Raw genomic sequence first — 26513 nt, 5'->3', positions numbered from 1 at the left:
AACTTTGAAGATGAAACGAGGCTGGGTCTTCCAACATGACAATGATCCAAAACACACCGCCCGGGCAACAAAGGAGTGTCTCCGTAAGAAGCATTTGAAAGTCCTGGAGTGGCCTAGCCAGTCTCCAGACCTCAACCCCATAGAAAATCTGTGGCGGGAGTTGAAAGTCCGTGTTGCTCGGCGACAGCCCCAAAACATCACTGCTCTCGAGAAGATCTGCATGGAGGAATGGGCCAAAATACCAGCTACTGTGTGTGCAAACCTGGTAAAGACCTATAGTAAACGTTTGACCTCTGTTATTGCCAACAAAGGTTATGTTACAAAGTATTGAGTTGTATTTTTGTTATTGACCAAATACTTATTTGCCACCCTGATTTACGAATAAATTCTTTACAAATCCTACCATGTGGATTCATGGATTTTTTTTTCACATTCTGTCTCTCACAGTTGAAGTGTACCTCTGGTGCAAATTACTGACCTCTGTCTTTATTTTAGGTGGGGGAACTTGCACAATCGGTGGCTGACTAAATACTTTTTTGCCCCACTGTATAAATATCTCAAGGAAAGCTTTAAAAGAGGTAGAATTATTAATTAATTATTAGTTATAATGATTGTGTGTGAGCATTGTGACAGACTAGCAGCCTGTCCAAATATCTACCCCCCTACAGACACCCTATGCCACCCTATGACAAGCTCCAGCCTCGGTCAGAGAGAATAAATGCATGCGTGTGAGCTTACTTAATTTCCTGGATTTTGCTAAGACGAGGCAGGAAATCCAACAACTTCTTCAGACCCTTGTTGCCTAAACAGTTACTGGACAAACTGAAAAGAAAGGTTAAAAATGCTTTACAACTCAGTGTTTGTACATTTATCAAGAGAACATGACAAAAATGAGTCAGTATATCAATATCAGTAGTGCACACACACCTGAAATGTGTAATGAGTGTGAACAGTGGTCTCTTTTTCCTCTAAATGTGATACATTTGTTGAGATCTTTCTATTAATACTACAAATTACAGTTATTTACAATATTTATATATAATTAAATATGCGTGTGTGACATGCATAATAAATTTGTTAAGCACTGTATAAGCTATCTAATGGTTACCTGTAAGCAAAAACCATGATGGTGCATCATTTAAGAGGTGGTTTAGGATGATGCTCAGTTTACTTCATAAACTGAGCATACACTGTCATTTTTAGAATAATGTCCAAGACATCAGTTTTTAACACAAATGTGTAGTAGAAAGTTTTTTTTGATTGCCCGACACACTTTGTAAATATCTTTCCTTTCTTTGCACCATTATCTTCGTAATTGTAGACACTTGTATTCATACGGCTCCCCCTGAAAACTTTCTAGGCTTTTTACACATAAATTTATTATCTACTAATTAGAAATGGTCCTATTTTTATTATCTGTCCATGGTGTGTGCACTTTCATGGTTCTTGCTCATCTTACTCCAGCATAGTGAGATCAGAAGAGGTTCCCAGACATCTCAACACACTTTCCAGATCAGCAGGATACAGATTGCAGAAGCTGAGGCTGAAAGACACAAAAGCTGAATGATTATCATTAATACTGATGACATATCATTATTGGACAAAGGATACACCTGAACAACCCATTATAACAATTAAAACATTAAAACTTTTTGCTAGATAACTGATGGTCTGTTGGTTACCAGCTTAAAATGATCGCTTTACTCATTCTAAATGCTACCCTACTATTGTTCTGCAACATCAAATATATTGTTGTTGTAAGCTTGTGTTACAGAAGCATTAACATACCAGAGAGATTTGGATATTCCGCTTGCAGGTTTTTCCCTTCCCCTAGCAAACACAATAGACACCTTAACAGGAACCTGTAATCTGCAACATAAAGAAACATTCAGATACAGAGCAGAGATGACAGCAATAACTCTAACATAAATCTAATTTTGCATTTCCTGGTACAGTATGTCTAGAAGTTCCTGCAACTATGGTTGCTAAGATTAAATGCGTGTTTGTACCTGACATGAAGCTCCATCACAGGAGGATAATCAGACAGTAGAGCAGTCAGAACCACCAAACCCTCCACTGATGAGCAGCTGTCATTAATGCTGAGAAAAGATTGTAAAACATCAGCTAAATGCTGCTGGGTTTTATGTGCAGGTATAGCAAAGTGCACAGCAAGCACAACACAAACAATTGATTTCTTTTAAAACCTAGTCTTACATGAGCTTGTCAGTAATGCTGAACTTTGGCAAAAACTCAGTCAGTGTCCTTAAAATGTCTTCATCCCACTGGCCTCCAGACAGACTAGAGTGCAAAGACATACAGTAAAACAGCCACACACATTGACAGGCCTTTGGCTAGCATTCATTTACCAATGTAATATGCACACAGTGTAGTTTGCAGATTGTTCAACTACTTTAGCAGAGGGAAAACAGTAAGTCAATAACTAGTGCATTGTTGCTATTCTATTCATTACTGATGTTGTCTGTGTCATCTGCTCTGAATAGGTTTTTCTAATTATGAAGGTGTGTACTTATGAAATCTTACTCTAGGACAGACAGCGCAGGGCATCGAGCCAAGGATTCAGCAAGTTTCTGCATCTCCGACTTGTTCCAATTCTGGTTCAGCAAGCTGGAGAAAAATGACACCATCATAATGCAAACGTCCATGATACAAAAAACCTCAAAAATACTAAACTGTGACATTTAGAGTCACATTTAAATCAACATCCATTGTGGACTTGCTACATGTATATCTTTGTACTACATTGTTGATGCTCAATAAACATTTAAAAAAAAAAAAATTAAAACTAAAAAAATAAATCAACATCCACATAAACGTCCTTTCTAGTCACGATCTTTTGAAGCCAAAAAAAAACAAACAAACAAAAGAAAACAGTAAAGGTGAATGCACAGTTGGCTGACACCCATTTAAAGGTGCAAAGTTCATCAAGGAAACTGGCAAATCTCTGTGGTAAGGCAGTTACGGTAAACTGACTTGTTTGTTTCATATCTTACCTGATTGTTGATTCAAGTATAGATTTATGGCTGTAGAGCGGAAAATATAAATATATCAGAATTTTACTATGTTCATTTTATTGCTTTATTTAGTTTATAAGCATAAAAGTCACCTGTTCATATCTGACTTTTGGAAGAAAGTTACTGTCAAGTCTTTGATCCCCCTGCAAAGAAAAAGAACCTGGACTGGAGTACACGTTTATGACACACTTATGTTTACCTGGTCTTGTCATTATAACTTCATCAATAGCAATCAGCTACTTTGAATTTCAGGAATCTCAAATCTCTATGACTGAGAAAATATTAATAGTGCAGTGAGCATTACTGACAAAAGCGAGTTAAAATGTGTGTAATTTTTATTTCTTTTAAACAACAATCCGTGTGCCATAACTGTGCCTTAACCGCCACTTCGTGTGCATGTGTGTGTGGTCTTACTCTGCATGAACATGTTGGATGTTCAAACATGAAGACATCGTTTTAATAAGACAGTCGACTGCATTCAGGGTTGTGCTGTTTCGTCCCAGCCTACAAAGAAGCACACACACACATATGATCACCACACAAAGTCTTCTGCATTGTTAAGTACAGACGAGTCTTTGCATTAGAAATGTGAGAACTTACGCTACATTCGAAAGGTTTTGTAGTTTGGTAAAAATCTCTGCAATGCGACTGATTCCTTCATCCCTCAAATTGTTGTCACTTACGCTGAAAAAACCCCCCCAGAAGAAAAATGAGCAGAAACTTTAAGCTCAGCATTATTAAAAGCATCTGGATAATCGAGCAGTAAGCTAATCGTGCACTATATTGAACAACAGAAGATATACTTGATATCAGTGATGTGTGGACACTCCTGAAGACCAGAGGCCAAACTAGCTGCTCCAGTAGCAGTCAGGCTGGCACCAGAAAACCTTGTGAACACAAACGCAAACAGGTAATTATTGTCGTTAAGGGACAATTACCTTTAATATATTTTTCGCAGGAATAAAGCAACGATATAAAACATACTCTAGTTTTCGCAGGGATGTGAATTTAGGCAAAACAGACGACAACTTCTCAGCAAACTTGTCCCCATATTTGCGGCTGTGAAAACTGTAAGGACACATAGTGAATTATTCATAAGGAAGCATCAGATTAGAAACTGCAAAAAGAAAAACAATCAGTTCAAAGCCTCAATTTAAAACAAACAAACTGCTTTTTACCAGCATCTCTATAGTTGATAGAATATTTCTTGATGCTGCTATGTTTTTAATTACAAATTATTATCTAAGCCGCCAGGTGGGAAATTCCAATGCTTAATCTTTTCTTGAATGTAGTATTTTAATTAAAGAGGATAAAACAGACTCGGATTCCCAGAATCATAATATGAGATGAGATCTATTTGTTTAAATGTCAGTGTGAATGTCTGAACATAACTAAATAAGGAGGCATTCAAATATATAAAAAATGGTAACTCTTTCTTAAAGAGGTGGTGACAGAGACAGATTTCTGTGACGCAGGGAATCAAACTAGATTCACAGACTACAAACTGAAAGCCAAAGTAAGGTTTATAGGAGCTTTGGAGTTGTAACCTGTAATCTCTTTTAACCCTGTATAATATTTGATACATGAGATTTTGAGACCTCTATATCATCAGCATGTTTCTAAAAAAAAATAAAAAATGAAACCTCATACATGGAAACTGTTATTTATTGATTTTTTTAATTGTCAGCATTTGTCCAATTTGTCAAATTAAAAGAAAATCAAATGTCTGGCATTAATCCATGCTTCAGGCTTTACAGGGTTAATAATTCACTCTATGTAATCCAGAATAAACTGGAACTAAATCCCCGTGACAGAGGTAATTTGATGAGATTGAACACCGGTTATATCATGTTTGCTTTACTTGTATAATTTGTACAGGGTTTGGGGGTTTACAGCAGTTTTCTGAATTATAATTTTCACATTTCTAAATCATATAATGACGGATAGTTTATTACATGTACCAACAGTATTGTTAGTGTTTTACATGTGGATGATAACAACTTTTTTTTCACTCAATAGTCTTTTCATTGGCTGCCTTCCAGGTGGCTTTTCTTGCACATGCTTTCTCTCACACTGTATACTCTCTGGTGTTTGGAGCCCATCTGGTTCTATGTATGGGTGGTCTCTATTTGTCATGTCCAAAATGAAATAAGAAATATGTGCCGGTATTCTTTTTGTTTTCATATTTGTCAAGATCAAGAACCGGGTACTGGGTTTAGGATTAAGAGTTGGATGACTGCCCAAATAAAAAATCTAGTTTAATAGCTTACTTGTGCCTGGGTGAGATAAAGTATACACATGAAATAATTATGGTGTAACTATGTGAGAACTGTAGAGAACAGCTGATAAGTTCTGCTTGCACCCTTGACTGTTCACTAGTTCTAGTCTGCACAGGAGGATCGAACCACTGTCAGTAAAACAACATTTTCTGCTCACCACAGCTGTAAATATCTATTTCAGGTACCTTCTGCATCTTGTCAACAAGATATTTTCTGTGTATAGAGTTCCTACGCTGCTGTTCTGAACATACTTATAGACTGCTGTGTACAGTCACATTTTTCCTCATTCTAATTTTCCAAGTTATCATTACAGTTTATGACTTGTATACTTATATACTGGTTCTCTTTATAACCACAAGCAGATGTACTGGTGTTCGTAATAAAATTGAGGTTTCGGTTTGTTTTACACACACATTAATGAGCTATCACTGCAGCACTTTTTCAGACACTGTCTCGCTTTACTTTTAATGTCTGAGCTGAAATCTTTATGGTCAATGCAACTTTATTTGATACCAAGATATCTTAGTTTCACAATATGTACGGGTTACGCTATATTTGTCATTAAATTCTTGTTTCGGATAAGGAAAACATCAGGAAGAGCAACTAAGGAGGGATAGCTTTCCCGCTAGACAGACATTAGATGTTAGTGTGCATAATTATATAAAATTAACAATAAAGATGTTTCAACTTTCAGAATTAGGCAGTATAAACAGATGACTAACACAATGTGACATGACAACGTGCAGCTTACAGATTTCGCTAAACAGATAGGCCCCGTCCCACCCACTCTTCAAGACATGCAAGTGCAAACTTGTGTGGAAAAACATTCTTTTTCGAGTTGATAAAGAAATACTTTCAAAGAATCAGTGGTTGTGTTTTTGCAGTTGAGTCCAGACTATTTTCTGTCTTCTTGTAACAAGAATACTGAGCTCATTCACTGTCACTGTATGACAGGTGGCCAGTCAGCTGAGGAATGTCAAAGGCAAAGCTGCAGCTCTATTAACAACAACATTCACTGCTGCTGTGTGACTAGTCCTCTCTCTGCATGTCCGTGGGCTAAACATGGGTTTTATAATTTCTGACAGATCAACACCGTCCATTTCAACACTCTCATGTGTCACAATGATGGCTTTCCAATGGTCCTATAGTGCATTCCCACAAATATCATATTAATAACCCTGTGAAACCTTTTCAAATAAATGCTGACCTGTAAGATTTAACATATCCAGGATGGTACAGTAATATAATAAAAACCCTTGTCTCAAAATCAAAATAAACTTTTGTATTCTAATTAATAGTTTATTTTTGCTAGTTTTATTTAGGTTAGCTAAAAAAAATTACACGTAGGTTTCTGGAGGGTTTTTGTTACTTTTTAACTACTGTAACTCGTAAACATCTGTGTAGCCTCACCTGAGGTTATGAATGCCCTGACACCTGGCCAGAACTATTAAACACTCCAGCTCCATGGAGCACGCTCCGAAGTCCAGACCGATGTCATTATGATCGGCTGAATTAACTACGAAAGCCAGAGCTTCGATATCATTCGGTAACAGCCAGATGTTGCGCAGCTCCAGTTTGGGTCTCACACCAAAAACCTGCTTGGCGAGTTGGTGGTTCTGGCTCTCCTGAACACTGTGGCAAAGCTGGAGTATCTGGCAAAATATAGCAAAGAAAAGATCAGTAACAAAGAGACAGAAAATAAAATCTGTTTCCTGTTTTTCATTCTACCTTTGGTCCGGTCAGAGTGTTACTGTTACACATGGTTTTGAGCAATGTCAGAACAAGGTCTTGCCGTTTCTGGACCCAACTTTGGGCTCTGCCAGAAACCTTGGCTAACTCAACCAGGGCTGGAGTGCATTCTGAGGAAGCCAGACCGCAAACATAGAGGTACAGTGAGTCAGTGAAGACCGTCTTCTGGTCTGATTTGGTTGTCCAGCGAGTTTTCAGACTGAATCTGAGGATATAATGAGAGGAAAGTCAACTTCTGAATTATGATGCAAATTAAAGCATGTTACAACACTGTCCAGATGATAGTTTCAACACTCTTCTGGGAGATGTGAATAATAATAATATGACCTGGCATACTTTGAAATACAATAAATAATATTATTTTAAGATTTAACAGGTAGGACAAAAACAAACAACTTCTACAGTGCAGCCTACAAAGCAAACAGAGTGGGAAGAAAGCACAGTACACCAGTTTGAATGGTTTGCATCTTTTCTTCTGTTCAGGTGCATTAATTTTACTACATTCCCCAAATGCTCACGGAATGAAACACAACAAAACGTCAAAGCCAGAACTGAACTAGTCATTTTGCAGCTGCCTGACTGATTTCAAACCAGACGCCTCCAGAACCTCACTCAGAAACATGTGAAATCAAAGGGTTAAATGAGGAAGTGTGAGCAAACAGACCTGTTATCTAATCATTTAAGGAACTGGGTATGGGTGAGGTCCTTTTTGCAATCCACCTTGTCAACTAAATATGATTAAAGTGTGAACAAATCCATATCACACATCAAAAAAATGTAGTGATTCTTTAGGGGAAACAATGTGAGATTTATTAAAATACAGCTGTATGAATAGATTTCATGGTGCTGTAAACCTGAGTGCTGCAGCAATTAAAAAAGCAATTAATTAATTAAAATTTAAGTCATTAATGAATGCGTGCCCCCTGTTTAAATACTCTAAAGCACAAGTTACTGTGTCGTGGCTGCAGTTATTTAAAAAAGTCCTAGAGAAGGAGCTTCAAGTCTATATATGTTTGGACATATGAGAATGGATCTGAAGCTGAAAAGGGGATGGAAGATGAGCTCTATAAGGGAAGGGTGCAATTTGGATGTCAGAGGGTGGAGCTTAGCATCTGTGGGCTCTGATGCAATTAAATTCCTGCTTTTAAAATGACTCGTGATAAAAACAACATCCTTTCACAAAAGAATAAATAAATCCATGAAGCTGCATTGTCATTTTTAGAGGAAGCAGTAGCATGTGGTGGAGTACAACCCGGGGTTGTGATATATGTTAAACTACATGTAGCCACACACAAGAGGCCTCTTAGCGAGTGACTGTGGTCGCCTGCTGCTTAGTTATGTCAGCTGTGCCATATTTCAATTTCAGTGCCCCCACCTTTGCACAGTCTCACAGACTCTCGCAGTGTGATTTGAGCCGTCACTTTATGCCTACATCAGTGTTTTCTGATGTAAGGACTAAGGACAAATATGTCTCGTACTGTAGCGTGCTTAACTCGCACAGCTCAGGTTGCTTCCATGGCAGAGTTATTCCTGGTATACCGTGTGACTTTACATAGTCAAATTCCATCTTGCTTTCTTCCACATATTCTAAATGAGATTCATTAATTAACTGTTGAATCTTTAAATATATTCATCATGATTCTGCTGTGTATGTGAGCTTCTCTTTTAGCTTAGGCGACAAACTTTTGTTTCCACAGCTTTTCAAACACTCCATCACACACTAGTGTCTACCTGATCTGAAAGGAACTTATCTATTTCGGGACCAGGCAGAGACTGCCCAGCACCAAGTTGGGAGGACAGGTGTACACAGAAGCGTCATTCAGCTAGGGCAGCAACAAGAAAGGTGACCGTATTTAGGACATTTTGTTCATTTGGTTAATTAACAAAATTGTTTCCAGGATGTAAATTTGCGGATAATTTAATCAATCAATGTGTAATAATGTCGTGAATGTTATACTGTTATCTGTCATTTGAATTTGTCCCTCACCAGTGAGAGAGTAAAGTGCAGGGGTTACTGTGTATGTGCCGGTAGACTAAAATAGTATCTGGCTATTTTATTAGGTACACCTTCCCAATTCTGATACTTGGTCAGAACTTCAGCAGGTCATCTTGACCGTGTTTTGATGCCAAAAGTAGAGAGCTTCTGCCGTGTGACTCCGTAGTTTCTCCATCAGGTGGGCTATATAACCTAAACAGGTCTTAACACTGCAATCATCTTAAAAATTACACCCATATTTCTCTCCATTTGGCTTCCTTACCTCTTCTTAAGCTGTGCGTCATTAACATCATTACTAGTCATGATTCTCAGTGCAGCTAAAAACTCCTGCACTGTCAGATGAATGAAGCAGTAGGCATTGGCAAGTATCCCGTCCTGACGTCTGAGCTCCACCTAACAGCAGGTAAGTAATTATGTTATTATTAATAATATCTTACAAACATGACAAGTCATCTAAAGGGACAACCTTTATCTACCCTTACTCTGTTTACTACACACAGCCCTATCTATGCCCACTGTAAGGAAACACAAATAACTTTTGCCCACTAAGCAAATCTATTAATAGTATCAATAGTATAAATAGCATGCAAACACTCGACAACAAGGATTTTGTGGACATTCACAGATATGAGGAGGACATTAATGCATGCATTCATGTCTGACCTGTGATAAGAGTCCTATTTTCAATGAAAACTTTAAAACCTCCTGTGGAATCTCTTCTTTCAAAAAGAGTATCTTGCTTTCCTCTAAGCCTCTCCAAGCCAGCTGGCTCAGCTCACACAGCTCCGATTGATACTGACTCAGAATGGTCAGTGTGGTGACAGCACTGCACGGAAAGACAGAAAACAGAGATAATCCATAAACTGAAGCATGACGCGTTTTTTGCTACACTGGTGCTTTCTTTTCTAAATAGTCATTTTTTAAATTACTTTATATTTTTTGAAATATAATGTTCAAGATGGTGATACACTAGAGTGAGTTCACAGCTCCGTCTCTACCTGTGAGGAAATCTTTTAGTTTTTGGCTTGCCATCTCCTCCGTGGTTAGGGGCTCGGCTAAGAAATGAGGCCAGAACAGTGAGGTAGACCTGAGTTAGGGTGGCGGGGACTTGGAGTGAAGTGGGAGTCAGCTGAGGTCTGCCATTTGTTCCATCCATTATTACATCTTTGCTCCCTTTTCTTTTTCCATCCTCTTGTTTCCTTTGTGCAGGGTTTCCTCTTCTATTGCCCTCCTCCCCTCTGGCTTCTCTTGACATCTGTGCTCCTTCTGCTTCCTGAGCATCTGTCCTTGCCTTACTTCCTTTTTCGTCAGGCATCGGTGCTCCTCCTGTGTCTTTATCTCTACACTGCAGCAGTAAATGCTCAAGACAGATGCAGCAGATGTTGCATAGGGCAGGAATGGAAGACATGGCGAGGAGGTGTCGACTGGAGAGAAGGAGCTGTGCTGCCTGCTCTCTAAGAGCTACATCTGCTGGGTGTAAATGATGATTAAACTAGTTAAAGACAACATACATTTAAGATAGATGTGCACAAGAATTTTATTTATTATTTTTACACCAATTTTTTCATGTTAGTAATGCAGCTATTACGCATGAGGTCCTGTTTTATGTGGAAATTACTCATTTCTACTAGTTTGAAAGTCTAAATTTTAGCAATTTGCCAGTTATACCTGGATACAGGTGCTGGTTTGCAGGTCTAAATGAGCAAATATAGCACTGCAAAAAATGTAGATAATCCCAGATTAGGGTTATTTACATAAGATACTGCCAACAAGTAAAATAAACATGCAAGTTCAAACTTGGCTGATATTTATGTGAGTCTTGAAACCCACAGCAACCATAACTGAAGAGAAAATAAAAAATGCAGACAAGTGTCAAGTAAGAGTCAAAGAGAAAGCGAGAAAAAATATCAGAGACAACTTTGGCTGTGGGGAAAGAGAGAGTTAGATGTTTTCAAGAAATGAATATGCAGCAAAAATCTGATGTCCAGAAAACCATATTTTATCAGTTAATACAAAAAAGTAGTAATAAGTGAATTATTCCTTTTTTTTCTAACTTGATATAATTGTATTGCCTTGATTATATATACTAAGCACCAACTTCCACAGAGAAAAATTAAGTTAATACAGAAGAGCCAAAAACAACACTTCCTCAAAGCTTTACAGAAATAAATAAAACAAATAAAATAATTAAATAAAGCCCAACAACAATGTAAATACAAGTAAATAAAGTTTTCACCTTTTGCACCAAAGAAGTTGTCTACATACTCCTTGATCTCATCCTGGTCCCAGCCCAGCAGCTGGCCTACTTTATCTGAAATGCCATCCAAATCTATAAGATCCCGTACACGACAGGTGACCAGCACAGTGCTTCCTGGAAGAATCTGGCGATTTAGCAACCCTGAGATGAGGTCTGCGACAGGCAGAGGATCTTCTAAGTGCAGCGGTTTCCTCTGCACTTCTTGTCTGCTGAGTTTGCCGTGAAACTCATCATAGCCATCCAGTACCCAACAGCTTTGCTCTGGATTAGTAAGGAGGTAGTCGATAATGGCTCTCTGTTCAAATGAAGAATACGTTTAGAAGCAGTTGAATTTCACACCTGTAGTTTGTTTACTCTGGCCCAAATCAGCTGATGAGTTCATAAAACTGTAGCCCTTTTCCCATGGATTCATTTTTTTTCTTACACAAACACAACTCTGATCTTCAATTTACATTCATTTTACCACTAATATGATATGATATTCTGTCACATCCCAGAGTGCAAAGCATAACTAACTATGTGAAGGGGTTTAGCTCAAACCAGATTTTGATTTAAATGAAATGCATCCCTATGTTTAGTATCACAAATGTACTGTTTTATAACAAGTATTACTCAAGCATTACGTGCGTACCTTTGCATCTTCTCCCCCAGTTGGAGGGAGGTAGTACTGGAAAAGCAGCTCTGATAGTGAAAGAGGGTGTGACAGTAGGTTGAGCTGACGAAACTCCAGCAGGACAAACACAAAGGATGAAGGGATAGGACCCTGGATGAGATGGAGAGGAGAACAATTGGCAGAGGAAAAAAGTCATATCAAATTCTGTTTGCACAGCTTAGGTAGTTTCACAAATGTGAAAGTTGTAAAACGCATTCATTGGCTCCAGAAGAAACGTGTTTGCAGTGGAAAAATGGCTGAACAAGTAGCTGCCTGATAGTAGCAGGAGTATCTTTACTTTTATTCTTAATGCACCAAATTGATAATTTATTGATTAGGTTTTTCCAGTAAACAATGAGAATGCAGAGTTTGGATCATCTGCAACTTCTGCAAGGTCAGTGATGGTTCCTAAGCCTACAGCATACTCTAATAATGATAACCACAGTAAATACAGTATGGATACAGTATGGAAATAAAGCTGCTCTATGTTTTTATAACACTAGCATGCAAATTCTGGGACAATGGCTCTTCCTTTATTCCTCTGAATACAAATAAGACCAGCACTAGCCATACAGATGAACATAGAACATGTCTGATAACGCAAATAATTATAAATGTTGACAAAAAGTGAACTTACTAATCCACTAGCCCACTGCTGTCCTAAACAGGATGTTAGCAGAGTTTTTCCTGATCCAGTCTGGCCCACCAGAACTGTCACTTTACCCATACATCCCTGGAGGAACGTCTCCAACGTCACTCTGGACTCCAAATACCCGTAATCCCCATCGGGCTCTGAGTTTGGTGAGAAAGATGTGAGGTGTGCAGCAGACTTCAAATATTCATGATTAGGTAAGTTTACATGAAAAGCTTAGAACATACAAAACTGCTATGATTTTATTTCTTTGTGCACCACAAGATACTTTTAAAAAATCCCTTTATTTAAAAAAAAGCCCAATCATCAACTGGTACAATTAGAGGAAGTCTTGCTGACCTGGTGTTCTGCCCCCTCTGTCTGCTGAGCCAGGGGTTTGATCAGGTCTGTCTCTGCTTCTGTTTGCCGCTCTTGGGCTGACCCATACATTCTCCAGCTGGACCTCCCTCACCAGGCCAGCTGTGAGTCGCTCCCATCTCTTCAGCAGGAATTTCTTCACTTCACTGATGTACTGCTCCCAGTGATCTGTGGGTGGAACCCATTATAAAAGTTAGAAGTGAATAACACAGATAATCTCTTTACAGTGCGATTGTATTGCTTAAAAATGTCAGCCCTGGGTTTCAGGTTGATCTTATTTTGATATCTAAGACATAGGCCCGCTCTGATGACATCAGCTTCCCGCAGTGTACAATAATTGCTCAACTACATGAAGCAGCACAACTAAATGCTAAACTAAAGACTTCCTCATCAATTTCAACTGATTATCTGTGGGATGATGTGTAACACTCATCCACGTAAGCCCAATTTCCCTATCCCCTACATACAACATAAAAACAATTCGCCACCAACACAGTGATGCTAGATACCACAGAGTTCATACAGGGAGTGCAGAATTATTAGGCAAGTTGTATTTTTGAGGAATAATTTTATTATTGAACAACAACCATGTTCTCAATGAACCCAAAAAACTCATTAATATCAAAGCTGAATGTTTTTGGAAGTAGTTTTAGTTTGTTTTTAGTTTTAGCTATTTTAGGGGGATATCTGTGTGTGCAGGTGACTATTACTGTGCATAATTATTAGGCAGCTTAACAAAAAACAAATATATACCCATTTCAATTATTTATTTTTACCAGTGAAACCAATATAACATCTCCACATTCACAAATATACATTTCTGACATTCAAAAACAAAACAAAAACAAATCAGCGACCAATATAGCCACCTTTCTTTGCAAGGACACTCAAAAGCCTGCCATCCATGGGTTCTGTCAGTGTTTTGATCTGTTCACCGTCAACATTGCGTGCAGCAGCAACCACAGCCTCCCAGACACTGTTCAGAGAGGTGTACTGTTTTCCCTCCTTGTAAATCTCACATTTGATGATGGACCACAGGTTCTCAATGGGGTTCAGATCAGGTGAACAAGGTGGCCATGTCATTAGTTTTTCTTCTTTTATACCCTTTCTTGCCAGCCACGCTGTGGAGTACTTGGACGTGTGTGATGGAGCATTGTCCTGCATGAAAATCATGTTTTTCTTGAAGGATGCAGACTTCTTCCTGTACCACTGCTTGAAGAAGGTGTCTTCCAGAAACTGGCAGTAGGACTGGGAGTTGAGCTTGACTCCATCCTCAACCCGAAAAGGCCCCACAAGCTCATCTTTGATGATACCAGCCCAAACCAGTACTCCACCTCCACCTTGCTGGCGTCTGAGTCGGACTGGAGCTCTCTGCCCTTTACCAATCCAGCCACGGGCCCATCCATCTGGCCCATCAAGACTCACTCTCATTTCATCAGTCCATAAAACCTTAGAAAAACCAGTCTTGAGATATTTCTTGGCCCAGTCTTGACGTTTCAGCTTGTGTGTCTTGTTCAGTGGTGGTCGTCTTTCAGCCTTTCTTACCTTGGCCATGTCTCTGAGTATTGCACACCTTGTGCTTTTGGGCACTCCAGTGATGTTGCAGCTCTGAAATATGGCCAAACTGGTGGCAAGTGGCATCTTGGCAGCTGCACGCTCGACTTTTCTCAGTTCATGGGCAGTTATTTTGCGCCTTGGTTTTTCCACACGCTTCTTGCGACCCTGTTGACTATTTTGAATGAAACGCTTGATTGTTCGATGATCACGCTTCAGAAGCTTTGCAATTTTGAGACTGCTGCATCCCTCTGCAAGATATCTCACTATTTTTGACTTTTCTGAGCCTGTCAAGTCCTTCTTTTGACCCATTTTGCCAAAGAAAACGACGTTGCCTAATAATTATGCACACCTGATATAGGGTGTTGATGTCATTAGACCACACCCCTTCTCATTACAGAGATGCATATCACCTAATATGCTTAATTGGTAGTAGGCTTTCGAGCCTATACAGCTTGGAGTAAGACAACATGCATGAAGAGGATGATGTGGACAAAATACTCATTTGCCTAATAATTCTGCACTCCCTGTAGGTCCATGTGTCAAAGGGGCAGAGCTTTTTTGGCAGCACAGGCTTTACTGCCAAGATAAGGCAAAGGGTTTGAGTGCTAAAAAAGTGATAAGTCCTTTAAAACTTTAACCTAAATTAGCAATACCACCATGCTGGATTAATTATTGTGAGAACTAGATAGGTACTGGAAATTTTCCAAGATGGATCCCAGTCTTTCCACTGTCAGCTGCACACTTACTGTATTGTGTTTTAACTCTTCCTAGTTTCTTATCATAAACTCTTGTTTTTGTTTTTATTAATAAATCAATGAATTAAATATTTCTCTTTGTTGGTTTGTGTGATGGTCTGAATGTAGCTGTAACGCATGAATAATTAAAAGTCACATGTGTATCCTACCGATCCGTGGGCGCTTGATGAGCCGCTGCTCTAAAGATGTTACAGCAGGCCTAGAACTTTCACAACCGTCTGCAATACAGAAGCCACAGAAAACATACAGTGCATGAAAACCCTGCAGAAAAGTATAACATGCCAAAAAAATGAATGCAATAAAGTGTGTTGCAAGACGTTCAAATATTCTGTAGCTACACCTCTTAAACCTTCCTATCAGTTTTGAAATGATCTACACACCAATAACGCAAAAAAATAAAATGCTGGGGGAATCCCAAAGTGAAACGAACGAATAAGTCACGTACATTTTTTGATACATGCAAACCTATTTACAACAATCTTAAGCTTTTGGTTTCACTTTTCCCCTGAGTGTGTTTTCTTTGAGCCTTTACTGTAAACTAAACTGAGCTAATACAAGTGATTGCTGAAATAAATGAGAAAAATTAAAAAACTAATTTAAGCTTTTCTAAAAAGAGAAAGAAAGAGGCATAACTATTGAGTGGCTGTAGAATGGTTATAGTGGTATTGTCACCATCAGGGTAGTAGAGGTGGGAATCACCATACATCCCACAACACGATATTATCACAATACTTAACGCACGATATGATATTATTGCAATTTTTAAAAAAGATTTCTGATATTCAGATTCTGTACATAAAGGTAAACCTTATCAATATTCATTTTATCTAATATCAAAGTCTCACACTCAGTCTTTCTCTCATGTCAGTCAGTTTTATTGTTGACAAACTGAACGGTTTGTACTACAGTCTAGTCCAACTTAACTGAATGCAACCATCTGGTACAATTATAGCTATTCTGAACTATGCAATTTATGAAAACTATGCAGCCCATTCAGCAACTGAAGAATTTGAAAGTAAATTAAAACAAAATATAATTTTACATTAAATAAAAAAAGTTTTAAACTTAATTAAAATAAAACATGTCTTAAATTAAAATAAGTAAACTGTCATGTTTATTGCTGCCAAAAAAAAAGTTAAACACATTTGGACAGTGTCAGGATTCTTGCTCAGAAAAAGGATCAACATGCTCTGAAGTCAGAGCATGTTCCAGTCCACAAAAACTTTTTTTGTAACAAAATATCGATTTCTGCTGTCCCTGTATCGATACATTATTAGCAAACAAAATATCACGATACTACACAGTATCGATTTCCCCCCCCCACCCCTACAGGGTAGTGATGGTTGTTTTGCAGCCGTGGGTGATAAATGAAGACTATACTGCTCAAAAATGAAGGGAACACAGGTAAATATCAGTACAAACCATTGTGAACCTATTTCACCTGCTTTGGTGTAAAACACCAGTGAGGGGGAACCGGAGCAGCAACAACTAGGGAATGGTTTTGCAGGTGATGGAGAAACTACTGCTCTCTCCTTATCCCTCCTGACTGATTTTCCTCTAGCTCTGCTTTTTGCTGTTGAACTTGTCACTGCTGATTACCTGAGACAGTACCTGCATCCCATTAAGGTTCACAGGTCATCACAAAAAGGTTTGTCACCCAGCACAGTTATAAAACTGTGAGGAGATACCAGGAGACGGGCCATTAGAAGAGTAGAGCAGGACAGGGCACTAGAAGGCCATCAACCCAACAGCAGTAGCAGGAGGAACACAGCTAGACCCCTAAAAAATAACCTCCATGGACCAAACTGTCAGAAACAGACTCCACAAGATAGGCATCACCTCTACTATCTTGAGACGGGGCTGGAAGGCACAGCAAACTTTTTTGTGATAGCACATTGACATGGCACACTGGAGGAGCAAAAGTAACTCTTACAACCTGCATGGGCTGCAGGTGCTATCTCATGCTTCCAGCAAAGACAACGACACCAGCTAAAAGAGTCAGTCAAGAAGTATAAGGAGACAACAATGGTCTGCAAAACCACTTGCGAAACTATTTCCTCTTCTGAGATCATCTTGCTGTTGCCACTCCAGTGCACCTCATGTCACTTTCAATTACACTAAAGCAGCTAAAATGGATTCACAATAGTTGAACCTTCCAAAATGGGCAGATTGGTATCCCCGAAATTTAACTGACTTTGTGTTATACTACTGTGATTACATTTTACTTTTACTTTATTTTTACTTAGAAAAATAAAGCGTATGAGAATTCAAAAACATTAACATCTGATGAATTTCTTTTAGTGCCTCATTTTGGGTTTCATTATCATTTAATCTTGGCTCCTGATCTTATGGCTGAGCCACATTTTATTTGGAAGATGCTTTGGGTGTGCTCAGTAAACACCCAAAACAAGCCAGAGAAATGTGACCCAATGTGGTCAGTCTGATGTAAAACCAAAAAAGAAAACACCAAATTATGGAAAATCACCTGCAGACTGCAAATATGTGCATTTATAGTAAGCTTAGAGGTTAGGTCAAGCACAAATAAAACTACAAATCTTTACATGCACATACACATCCACACAATTATTCTGTACACACAGATATGAGACAGTGGCAAACAGAGGTGGTCTACCTGTGTTTGCTAGAGACACGTCCTCTGTGGCTGGAGATGGTACATCATCAGCTAAACATTCAAGCACAAAGTCACACTGTTAGCCATGCAGATAAGCACAACTATAGTTACATTTGTAATTACTATGGTTAAATATATTTTATGTATTATTCAACTTCATGCTGTGAAAACATGACAACAAATGTCTCTATGGCTTTATGTAAATGTCATCTAAGTGACAACTTAGGGATACTAGAAAGGCTAAATGTAGTCCATCATGCCAACTACAAAAGAACCTCAAATAATGCAGCTCCTAAAAAATTTGTGACCCCAAAATAAGACCATTATATTCATAAAAAATGCTTGAAGCAACACCAAAACTATAGTAATAGTATTTAAAATACTCCAGTTATAATCTGTACAATAAAAAGGGATTCTGATGTCTGTGCCCCACATTTATAGTTGTGGTCAAAAGTTTACATACACTCATCATGGGAATAAGTGTATTAGCATTGGAATAAATAAAGTCGGCTAAGTGGAATTGCTTTCCTAAACCCTGCCCTCAACCCTACTGCAAATTTGTGGACTACACTTAAAAGCTGGTTCCATACCAGGACACCAACCTATTTAATATAAATCTGCCCAGTGGTCAAATATATACGAACCTCTATGTATACATTTGCTACTGTGTGGATTACAGAAGAGCAACCATAAATTAAAACCTCTGCCCCTAATTCTTTTTTTAAAACTTGACTAAATATAACAGATTAAGAGCTGAGCACACCAACCCTTATTCAACAGAAATTAGTGACCATTTATACTAAATTTGGTGATTCAACAAGTTTGTTAATACAGTAAAAGTTAGTTCATGCTGTCATAGTGTGTTACTTTGAAGAAAACTGCTGATGCTGTGGGTACTGTGGGGTTGATTTTTGGGTTCTTTCCGTATACAGTCAAATAAATGTAACCACTTCCATGTCAACCTCAGTGCTTATACCCTATTCTCCTCAGCAGGCAAACCTTTAACTGGTACTGTATGCATGAAACACGTATATTATGCATTTGCTCACCAAACAAAACTCTATTTTTAAGACTGCTTTAAATGATCTTTCACTTTGTTCTACTGTTTTGACAGAACAGAGGACCCAGACAAGTAAAGTAAACCTCAAAGTGAAAGTCACTGAGGATTGCAGTGCTTTGGTCCGGGACAAACACCAGTTTATACTCACTGTTGTCATATCCTGCCACTGACATGAGCCTCGACTCCAGAAGCATGGGAATGTTCTCACACGAGAAGCACACGCTCTGAAGGAAGTTACGGCATTTTCGAGCACTGGCTGACCTGAAGTAATCCAACATGGTTTTGATGAGTTCTGGCCTTCCTGCTGCAGAAGAGCTTGAGGGGTCAAGCTGATATTGGCGCCAAGCTTCACTGGGCATCATTTGACACAGCTCCATTATGACTGAGTGCGACTGACTGCTGAGGATGTGGAACAATTCAATGGAGTCCTGAGCCAAGACTGAGTTCACATTTTCATGGTCAGGGTTGACCTCCTCATCCATGGTCAGACTCCATCGGCTGATACAAATAAAGAGGGGGAGACACAAATAAAGTCACAATCTTACCTGTGAAATGCAGCTTTGACTGAAGGAAGCAAGTAGCAAACATGCAAATCATACATTCATATCGTCGTACATCAATATAGTAGTCGATGCTTCAAACCCAACACTGTGAGCATTAACATTATAATCACACAGAAAGCCACAAAGCAAAACGATCGTCCATTGCATTTGCAGGAGACCACGTGCTCCGCACTTTATTCACTGAAAGTGAGGCACACATGGACAAAAAACCATGAAACTTTTTAACACGCCCTTGATAAACCAGTAAAACATACTTCTATGTGTCCATCGACCTCACAGATTTACACTTTAAACAACTAAAAGTGCTCCAATAAGTAAACAGCGTTAACTGTGCTCTAATTTAGGTGAATTTCGCTCATTATTAACGAAAAAAAGCGATTTTGAGGGACGTTTGAATCATTAGGAATCATTTGTGTGAGTGTGCGCTTTTTATACGTTTATTATTATTATTTTATGTAGACACGTCATACCGACATTCATTTCTTTTTTCTCGTCATTAAACTTTTATGTAAAAAAAATATCGACGTCCACTGCGTTGTCTCGAGCCTGTCCTCAAACGGCTTCGAGGCGAGGTCGTTTAAGGTAACGCGCATCAAAGACTGCGTCATTGTGTACAGCTCAGCAAAGCTAACAAACTCAGGCTGCGCGGACAAGCAAAAGTCTGCGACACAGGGTTACAGTATAATGTTCAGAAATAAAATAAAGACTCACCAATAATACTTGGCGCAGATTGCAACTCAGTGCGGCCAGCCAGTGTCTCTATCATTTTAAACCGAAACTCATGGAATGGCTGGCTACATAGTTTTTGTTTCGTTTTCGTGTAACGCTCCACCAAAATGGCAAAGTCAGTGGCATACGCTGGCCTCCTCCAGATGAACAAAGGAGATATAAAATAGTAGGGTTCTGGAGGAATGATGTATTTGGGTATTTAAACGACTGCGTGACCAGGCAGAAATTTGTGTTAAAGCAAATTTCATGGGTTCCCAAGACATCTGATGGCAAGCGAATGACCATACCACAGGAAATGCCATGGGTTTAATAGTGCGATATCCCGTGTATTAGATGCGGGCAGGCCGGTGGGTGAGTACTGCTTGCTTTGCGCATCAAAATCAGGTTTAGTTTATTGGATTATTCCAGTTCCGAACCCGTTTCTTACTTACAGAAGAGCTAGAGCTTTGGAGCGCGTGTTGCTGGCGGTTCGCCATTCTATTCCGTGTTTTCCCAAAGAGTCTCAGTCTGGACAAGATGCTTTTGACATATTGTAGGAGCTTCTTAAACAAAGGCAAAATGTTGTAGCTGCTGCTATTTCTCTTTATCCCACAAATAATATATAAAAATGAATATGGACTGATAGTGCGTTTATTTTACATCATCCAAAACACACTGGTGCCTGTTATAATACATGAGTATCAGATATTTTGTATTTTGTTATATCTCTGTTGTGAAGCTCTACAACGTCAAAAACGTCACAGTTTAAGTTTAGCGCCTCATAAGCGGACTTAGATGCGATAACATGTCTACTCATTTCCAGGCTTACGAGCTGCAGTCACCCACCTTTTTTCAGACGAAGTATTGCAGTTTTACTTCTTTAAGTACTTTGGTGATTCGGTTTTAAAGGAACTTCAACAGCCATCTCGTCCTTCAAAATCTCCACCCTGACCACATTTCCTGATCTTTGACCTCCCAGTCGGCACTCTTTCATTTCATTTTCTTTATTTGTCAAAGACCATACACAAAAAAAAAAAAAATGAACTAAGAAAAATTTCATTGTACCAAACATGATTAAAACTATTAACTGTGCCACAAAGGATCCATACATACACACTGTATACTCGTGTTTTATTTTTTATTACTTTTCACGATCGCTCTGTACAGCTTTTCAGTTGGCTTGTTCTTGGCATAGTGTTCTCCTCCGGTCCCAGCTGGCAGCTGAAATAGCAGGACTGATCACCCAAATTAGTCCCAACTGCTCTACCAGCCTTCAGGCACTGCCCACCAAACCTACTGCCCCACCACTTCTCTGCAGCAGAGCAGACCACACCCCTGCCACATACTGCCATTGCCTGACTGAGGCCAGGGAGCCATCCGGCAGAGCCTATCCCCCACGCCAGTGGGAGAGGAAATCCCCCATGATCATCTGCGCCCCCGACCACCTTTAACTTCAAAGGTGAGAGCCAGATACTACTGCGTGATCTTGCCATTGGCATCCTTGGTAAATGGTAAATGGCCTGTATTTGTATAGCGCTTTTATAGTCCCTAAGGACCCCAAGCGTTTTACACAACCAGTAATCGACCCATTAACACACACATTTACACACTGGTGATGACAAGCTACATTGTAGCCACAGCCACCCTGGGGCGCACTGACAGAGGCGAGGCTGCCGGACACTGGCGCCATCGGGCCCTCTGACCACCTTCATGCAGTGGAGCCATTGCAGCTGGGCATGGTCTGAACAGAGGGTGAATGACTGTCCCAGGATGTAATAGTGAAACGAGTCAACCGCCCACCGGATGGCCAGACATTCCTTCTTTATCTGGCCTCTCTTTCTAACACTTCACAGCTGATGTATACAACCGGGCAGTTGACCCCCCTTACAAGCTGGGACAAAACAGCTCCCACTCTTCTGTTTGAGGCATCAGTCTGCAGAATTAAAGGGTGTGAAAAGGGTCTCCCCACAGAGAGCCTTCATCACATGCACAAATCCTGCTCAGTTCACTGGACCAGATCTGGCACCCCCTTTCGGGTGACATTGGTTAAGGGCTGGTCAGCTCCTCAAAGTTTGGCACAAATAGTTGGTAATAACCAGTCAACCCCAAGAACCATCTCACCTCTTTTTTGGTCTTGGAATGCGGGCAGGATGTGATGGTTGTAGTTCTCTCCAAATGCGGGTGCAACTGCTTGACTCCTAAGTGGTACCCGAGATACTGTACCTCCCTCTGTGGAACTGCATACTTTTTTGGGTTGGCTGTGAGCTTGCCTGCCTTAGAGACGCCAGGACTACAGCCACTCGCTGCACATGCTGTGGATTATGACATCATCCAGGTAGGCGGCAGCATATGCAGCGTGTGGATGCAGCACCTGGTCCATAAGGAGCTGGAACGTGGCAGGGGCTCTGAACAAGCTGAATGGAAGTGTGACAAATTGGTACAAACCACGCAGAGTGGAATGCCCTTTGTTAAAATCAGTGTAGTTAAAAAAATGTGCCTAACCAGGAGCTCATTGATCTGCGCATTGGATAAGCATCAAACTGCAACACTTCATTCACTTTGCAGTGGCCAACACAGAACCCTATAAACTCATCTTTCTTCACTGTAAAAACTATGGCATCCTTGCCAAACCGCGCACTGTGCTACTCTTCTATTACTCCCATATCAAGCATCGCAGCCAATTCCTTCTTAAGCAACTTGTCTTTTATGTTCAGGTAACCTGTAGGGCCAAAAACGCATTGTCATGCTAGGGCGCCATTTCAAAATGGTGATCTATGAAATTTGTATGGCTGGGCAGGCGGGAGAACACATCTGCAAACCACTTTTGCAGCAAAGTAGCATCTGCTCTCTGCGCCTGTGTGAGATGATCATCATAATCTAGGAGGCAGGAATGGTGGAACGTGGCACCTCCGGCCTGAACTGATCTCTCTCCTGAACCATGCTCACCAGAGAAACAGTTTCAGCCTCTCTCCATGCTTTCAAGAGGTTGAGGTGATATATCTGTGTGGCTCCTCCCCTGTCAGACTGTACAACCTCATAGTCAACATGCCCCCTTTGCCATGTGACCACAAAGGGTCCTTGGCACTTGATGAGTAATTTGGAGCTAAAAAAGGGAGCAATACAAGCACTTTTTCTCGTGGTGAAAATGAGTCTAAGCCCTCTGTCGTCCTGTTTCTGGGCCTGGAGCATGTGGCAAGCCCGCCAATGTGTGTAGCTTTGCTCTGAGGTCCAGAACATATTGTATTTCATTTTTTAGCCGGGCTTGGACCTTCCCCACAGTTGTTTCTTTCCACGGCTTCCTGCCAAACAACAACTAAGCATATCAATATATAACACCACCCTTTTGACCTGATATGGCTTTTACTTTCTCATCATCAGACTGAGACTATGATGACTGATTTAATCCATGTACATAGACACATACCATGATTTAGCACCATCCGTCAATCCATTCATCTATCTATTCATTTAATCTGTTTGTGTGTGTACCATTAAATTTCTGTGAGCCAGCATAAACATGTGAGGTCAGTGCAACTGAAAACATGACAGGAAAAAGTTAAATATATATTATATTACATAACCATTAATAATTCAGTGACAGTCACCCCAGACAAAAAAAAATTCCATATCATTTGCATGGCTCTTGTTTTCTTCCCCTTTCCTCATAGGGGAGGTGCATAGGAACCAATTTCCTCATTTACTCCTGGTTTTAAAAGCTATCTTGCTTAAATGAAGACAACTGGATTACCACGGGAAGAAATGAATTTTTAAAATATATCATAAGATTAATAGGTGTATGTTGCTAGGGGCGTTGTGTTTGTCACGAATCAGCAATAACAAGCATTTTTACTACTCAAACCGAAACGGTGTGTTCTGTTTCACAATGAATAGTTAAGTAATGGCTTCCAGCTATCTAACCAGAAGTTTTGAACAAACTCAGAGCTCTGTTGGAGGCTGCAGTGTGTTTTTTAAGTGTTTATGACAAAGCAAACACTTTTATCTATGCAACTGAGCACAGTAACAGTTTCATTTCTTTTGTGCAGGGCAGTTTAATGTGACATATTCATTTTTAAAAAATTGCATGTAAAGCTTTCGGATAATTTGTAGCCAATGTGAACAGTACAGAACACTAAGTACTGTCAAATCAAAGGTATTTCGTGACAGGTGAACAACTGGAGCAGCTCAGAGACAGCTTTTTACCCTCCCATTCTTTAAACACATGCTCACTCTTACAATCACCACTGCAGTAGCCTTTATAACTACTCATATTTCATGGCTATGATAGTGGAGCCCTAAAACATGTTGCACACACAGACCTAGCATGTGTGTTACTGCACTCCAAGTTAGCAAACAACTGGTGCACTCTGAACACTAAACCGCACTCACACAAAAGTGAAGGCCAAAAGTTCTCGCAGAGACTGGGGCACACTGGACATTCCTGTAAAGTTAAGTCAAAATAGTTTAGAATGTTATACATGGAGGTTTTCTGAAACTACATTAACCTGAAGGGAATTAACATGAACTACATCAAATTAAATCTTTGCTCAAAGTCATTCCAAATATTTTACAATAATACCTATGTGCCTGCATTTGCATGCAAAAGACCCCAGTAACTATACAATTTCTATATCAGTTTATTATTTAGAACAAATGACCTAAATCTTTCCAAAAAGAAAAGCTGCCCAGAATTTTGTACATTTTAAAAAAAAGTACTAAACCCTCTATTATGTATAACAACAGAATCGGCTCCTTCAGACCATTAAATCGACTGTCACCAACCTCCACTGTGTATATTCAGTCAGACTGTTTTAAACCTCAAGTATAATTGTTTATTTCAGTACAAAAAAGCGTTTTCCTCACATGCAATTTGGTTTTTAAAGCAATCACTGTAAAATAAAACACACTAAAATCCACTGAGTGTTAAAATATCAGCAGTTAAATGAGATGATGTTATAGGGACAAGCACACATATGGAATTAATTAAAAAGGCATTTATAACTTAAAATGTGAGTAAAAATATTCAGTTTTTTCAAGGACAATAGATCTAATGGTCCATTTCCAACATTTACATGTTTTGAACATTTAGATATTTTGCTGTGTTTGTATTCCAGGGAATTCCTGTCCAAGTGCAGGAAGATCCAGTACAGGCACAAGGAGGATGAGGAGGATGCTAATGTTGCAAGTCTCAGATCAACCAGCTGAGCGCTAAGAGCTATGACTCTGGGAAGGTAAATATATATATCAGTTTAGACAATATCTCAAATAGCAGTAAACACACACTTTCTCTTTTATTTATATTAATATATGTAAATTGTACTTCATTTCAATTTATTGTATCATATAATGTGATATGGTTTATGTTGAAACAATAAAGATTAAATGGTTGCCCTTAAATTGATCCTTTGCCTTTATTTTTTTCTTTATCTGTGAAAGGTAGCTAATATAAGGATTTAATACACGTCAAGCATAACCGTTTGATTTGAGAAGCACTAAGGATCTTGAGAAATATAAAACAATACCAGTTGTTTGTAACACGTTTCTGTCACAGATCATCACTTGACCTTTATATTAAATATTCTTTCTGTCAGTAAATAAAAATATTGTTAATGTAGAACTGTACAGTAAATGTTAGCCACAATTGCTTTGCCTAATGTTTTGGGGCTTTTTGCAACAGAAGTGAGAAATATAATGTAATATGGTAAATAGTTACTTAAATATCAATTAATTTTTTATCAGTTAATGTTATAAATCAGGGGTGTGAAAAGAATTTTACATTGCGGGCCACATACAGCCCACTTTGAACCATTTAAACTCGTTTTTCAGTCAGTGTAAAGAAGTCACATATTTAACAGTTTTTCTACATGATAAAGAAAACGCTGCTGTGACGAAGAAAGAAATCTGTCAGTATGACTCTATGGACTTAAATGGGTAAAATTACAGAAAAAGTTCTTGTAGCTCATTCCCCACACTGTCCATTTTTTTGTTGTTGTTTTTTAACTGTAGTGGTAAAAGAACCTGAAATTCTATAGTAGAAAGTGAAAAACAAATTTTTCTGTCATTTAATTGTTTATTGCTTAATTTCTTTCTGTAATATAAAGGGAGGTAGGAAAGGCTGTAAAAGTTATGAAAATAGTTAAAAGTCCAAAACTGATGCTTGTCTGTAGTGAGGATAAGATCAACCATATTAAGAATTATAAATAGCTTCAAGTGCACACCACTGTTAAGCAATACTTAACAAGTCGTCTTTGCGACACAAGTCAATCT

At 39.1% G+C, this 26513-nt stretch overlaps 1 protein-coding gene across 1 annotated transcript in view; it reads right to left on the bottom strand.

Moving 5' to 3' along the window:
• Positions 1 to 20314, bottom strand: part of nlrc5 (NLR family, CARD domain containing 5) — a 38071-nt gene extending 17757 nt beyond the window's left edge. The window contains exons 1-25 of the mRNA XM_085464593.1: positions 20253 to 20314; positions 19127 to 19476; positions 17919 to 17969; positions 15436 to 15504; positions 12957 to 13142; positions 12603 to 12757; positions 11945 to 12076; positions 11293 to 11608; positions 10055 to 10523; positions 9720 to 9882; positions 9319 to 9449; positions 7040 to 7265; positions 6722 to 6963; positions 4017 to 4100; positions 3836 to 3919; positions 3633 to 3716; positions 3447 to 3536; positions 3125 to 3175; positions 3012 to 3041; positions 2542 to 2625; positions 2215 to 2298; positions 2010 to 2099; positions 1789 to 1869; positions 1460 to 1543; positions 739 to 822 (exon numbers count right to left, since the gene is read on the bottom strand). Of these exons, the coding sequence (XP_085320719.1) occupies positions 739 to 822; positions 1460 to 1543; positions 1789 to 1869; positions 2010 to 2099; positions 2215 to 2298; positions 2542 to 2625; positions 3012 to 3041; positions 3125 to 3175; positions 3447 to 3536; positions 3633 to 3716; positions 3836 to 3919; positions 4017 to 4100; positions 6722 to 6963; positions 7040 to 7265; positions 9319 to 9449; positions 9720 to 9882; positions 10055 to 10523; positions 11293 to 11608; positions 11945 to 12076; positions 12603 to 12757; positions 12957 to 13142; positions 15436 to 15504; positions 17919 to 17969; positions 19127 to 19460 (3404 nt within the window). The 5' untranslated portion in view covers positions 19461 to 19476; positions 20253 to 20314. The remainder of the gene's footprint in view (positions 1 to 738; positions 823 to 1459; positions 1544 to 1788; positions 1870 to 2009; positions 2100 to 2214; positions 2299 to 2541; positions 2626 to 3011; positions 3042 to 3124; positions 3176 to 3446; positions 3537 to 3632; positions 3717 to 3835; positions 3920 to 4016; positions 4101 to 6721; positions 6964 to 7039; positions 7266 to 9318; positions 9450 to 9719; positions 9883 to 10054; positions 10524 to 11292; positions 11609 to 11944; positions 12077 to 12602; positions 12758 to 12956; positions 13143 to 15435; positions 15505 to 17918; positions 17970 to 19126; positions 19477 to 20252) is intronic.
• Positions 20315 to 26513: the final 6199 nt, after the last annotated feature.

The sequence above is a fragment of the Copadichromis virginalis genome, linkage group LG7, assembly GCF_057382275.1.
Source record: "Copadichromis virginalis isolate Kocher_CV1m ecotype Utaka linkage group LG7, C_Virginalis_male_GT1.1, whole genome shotgun sequence".
Taxonomy (NCBI): Eukaryota; Metazoa; Chordata; class Actinopteri; order Cichliformes; family Cichlidae; genus Copadichromis; species Copadichromis virginalis.
The sequence above is the reverse complement of the archived record's forward strand: the minus strand, read 5'-3'. Positions and strand labels throughout refer to the sequence as shown.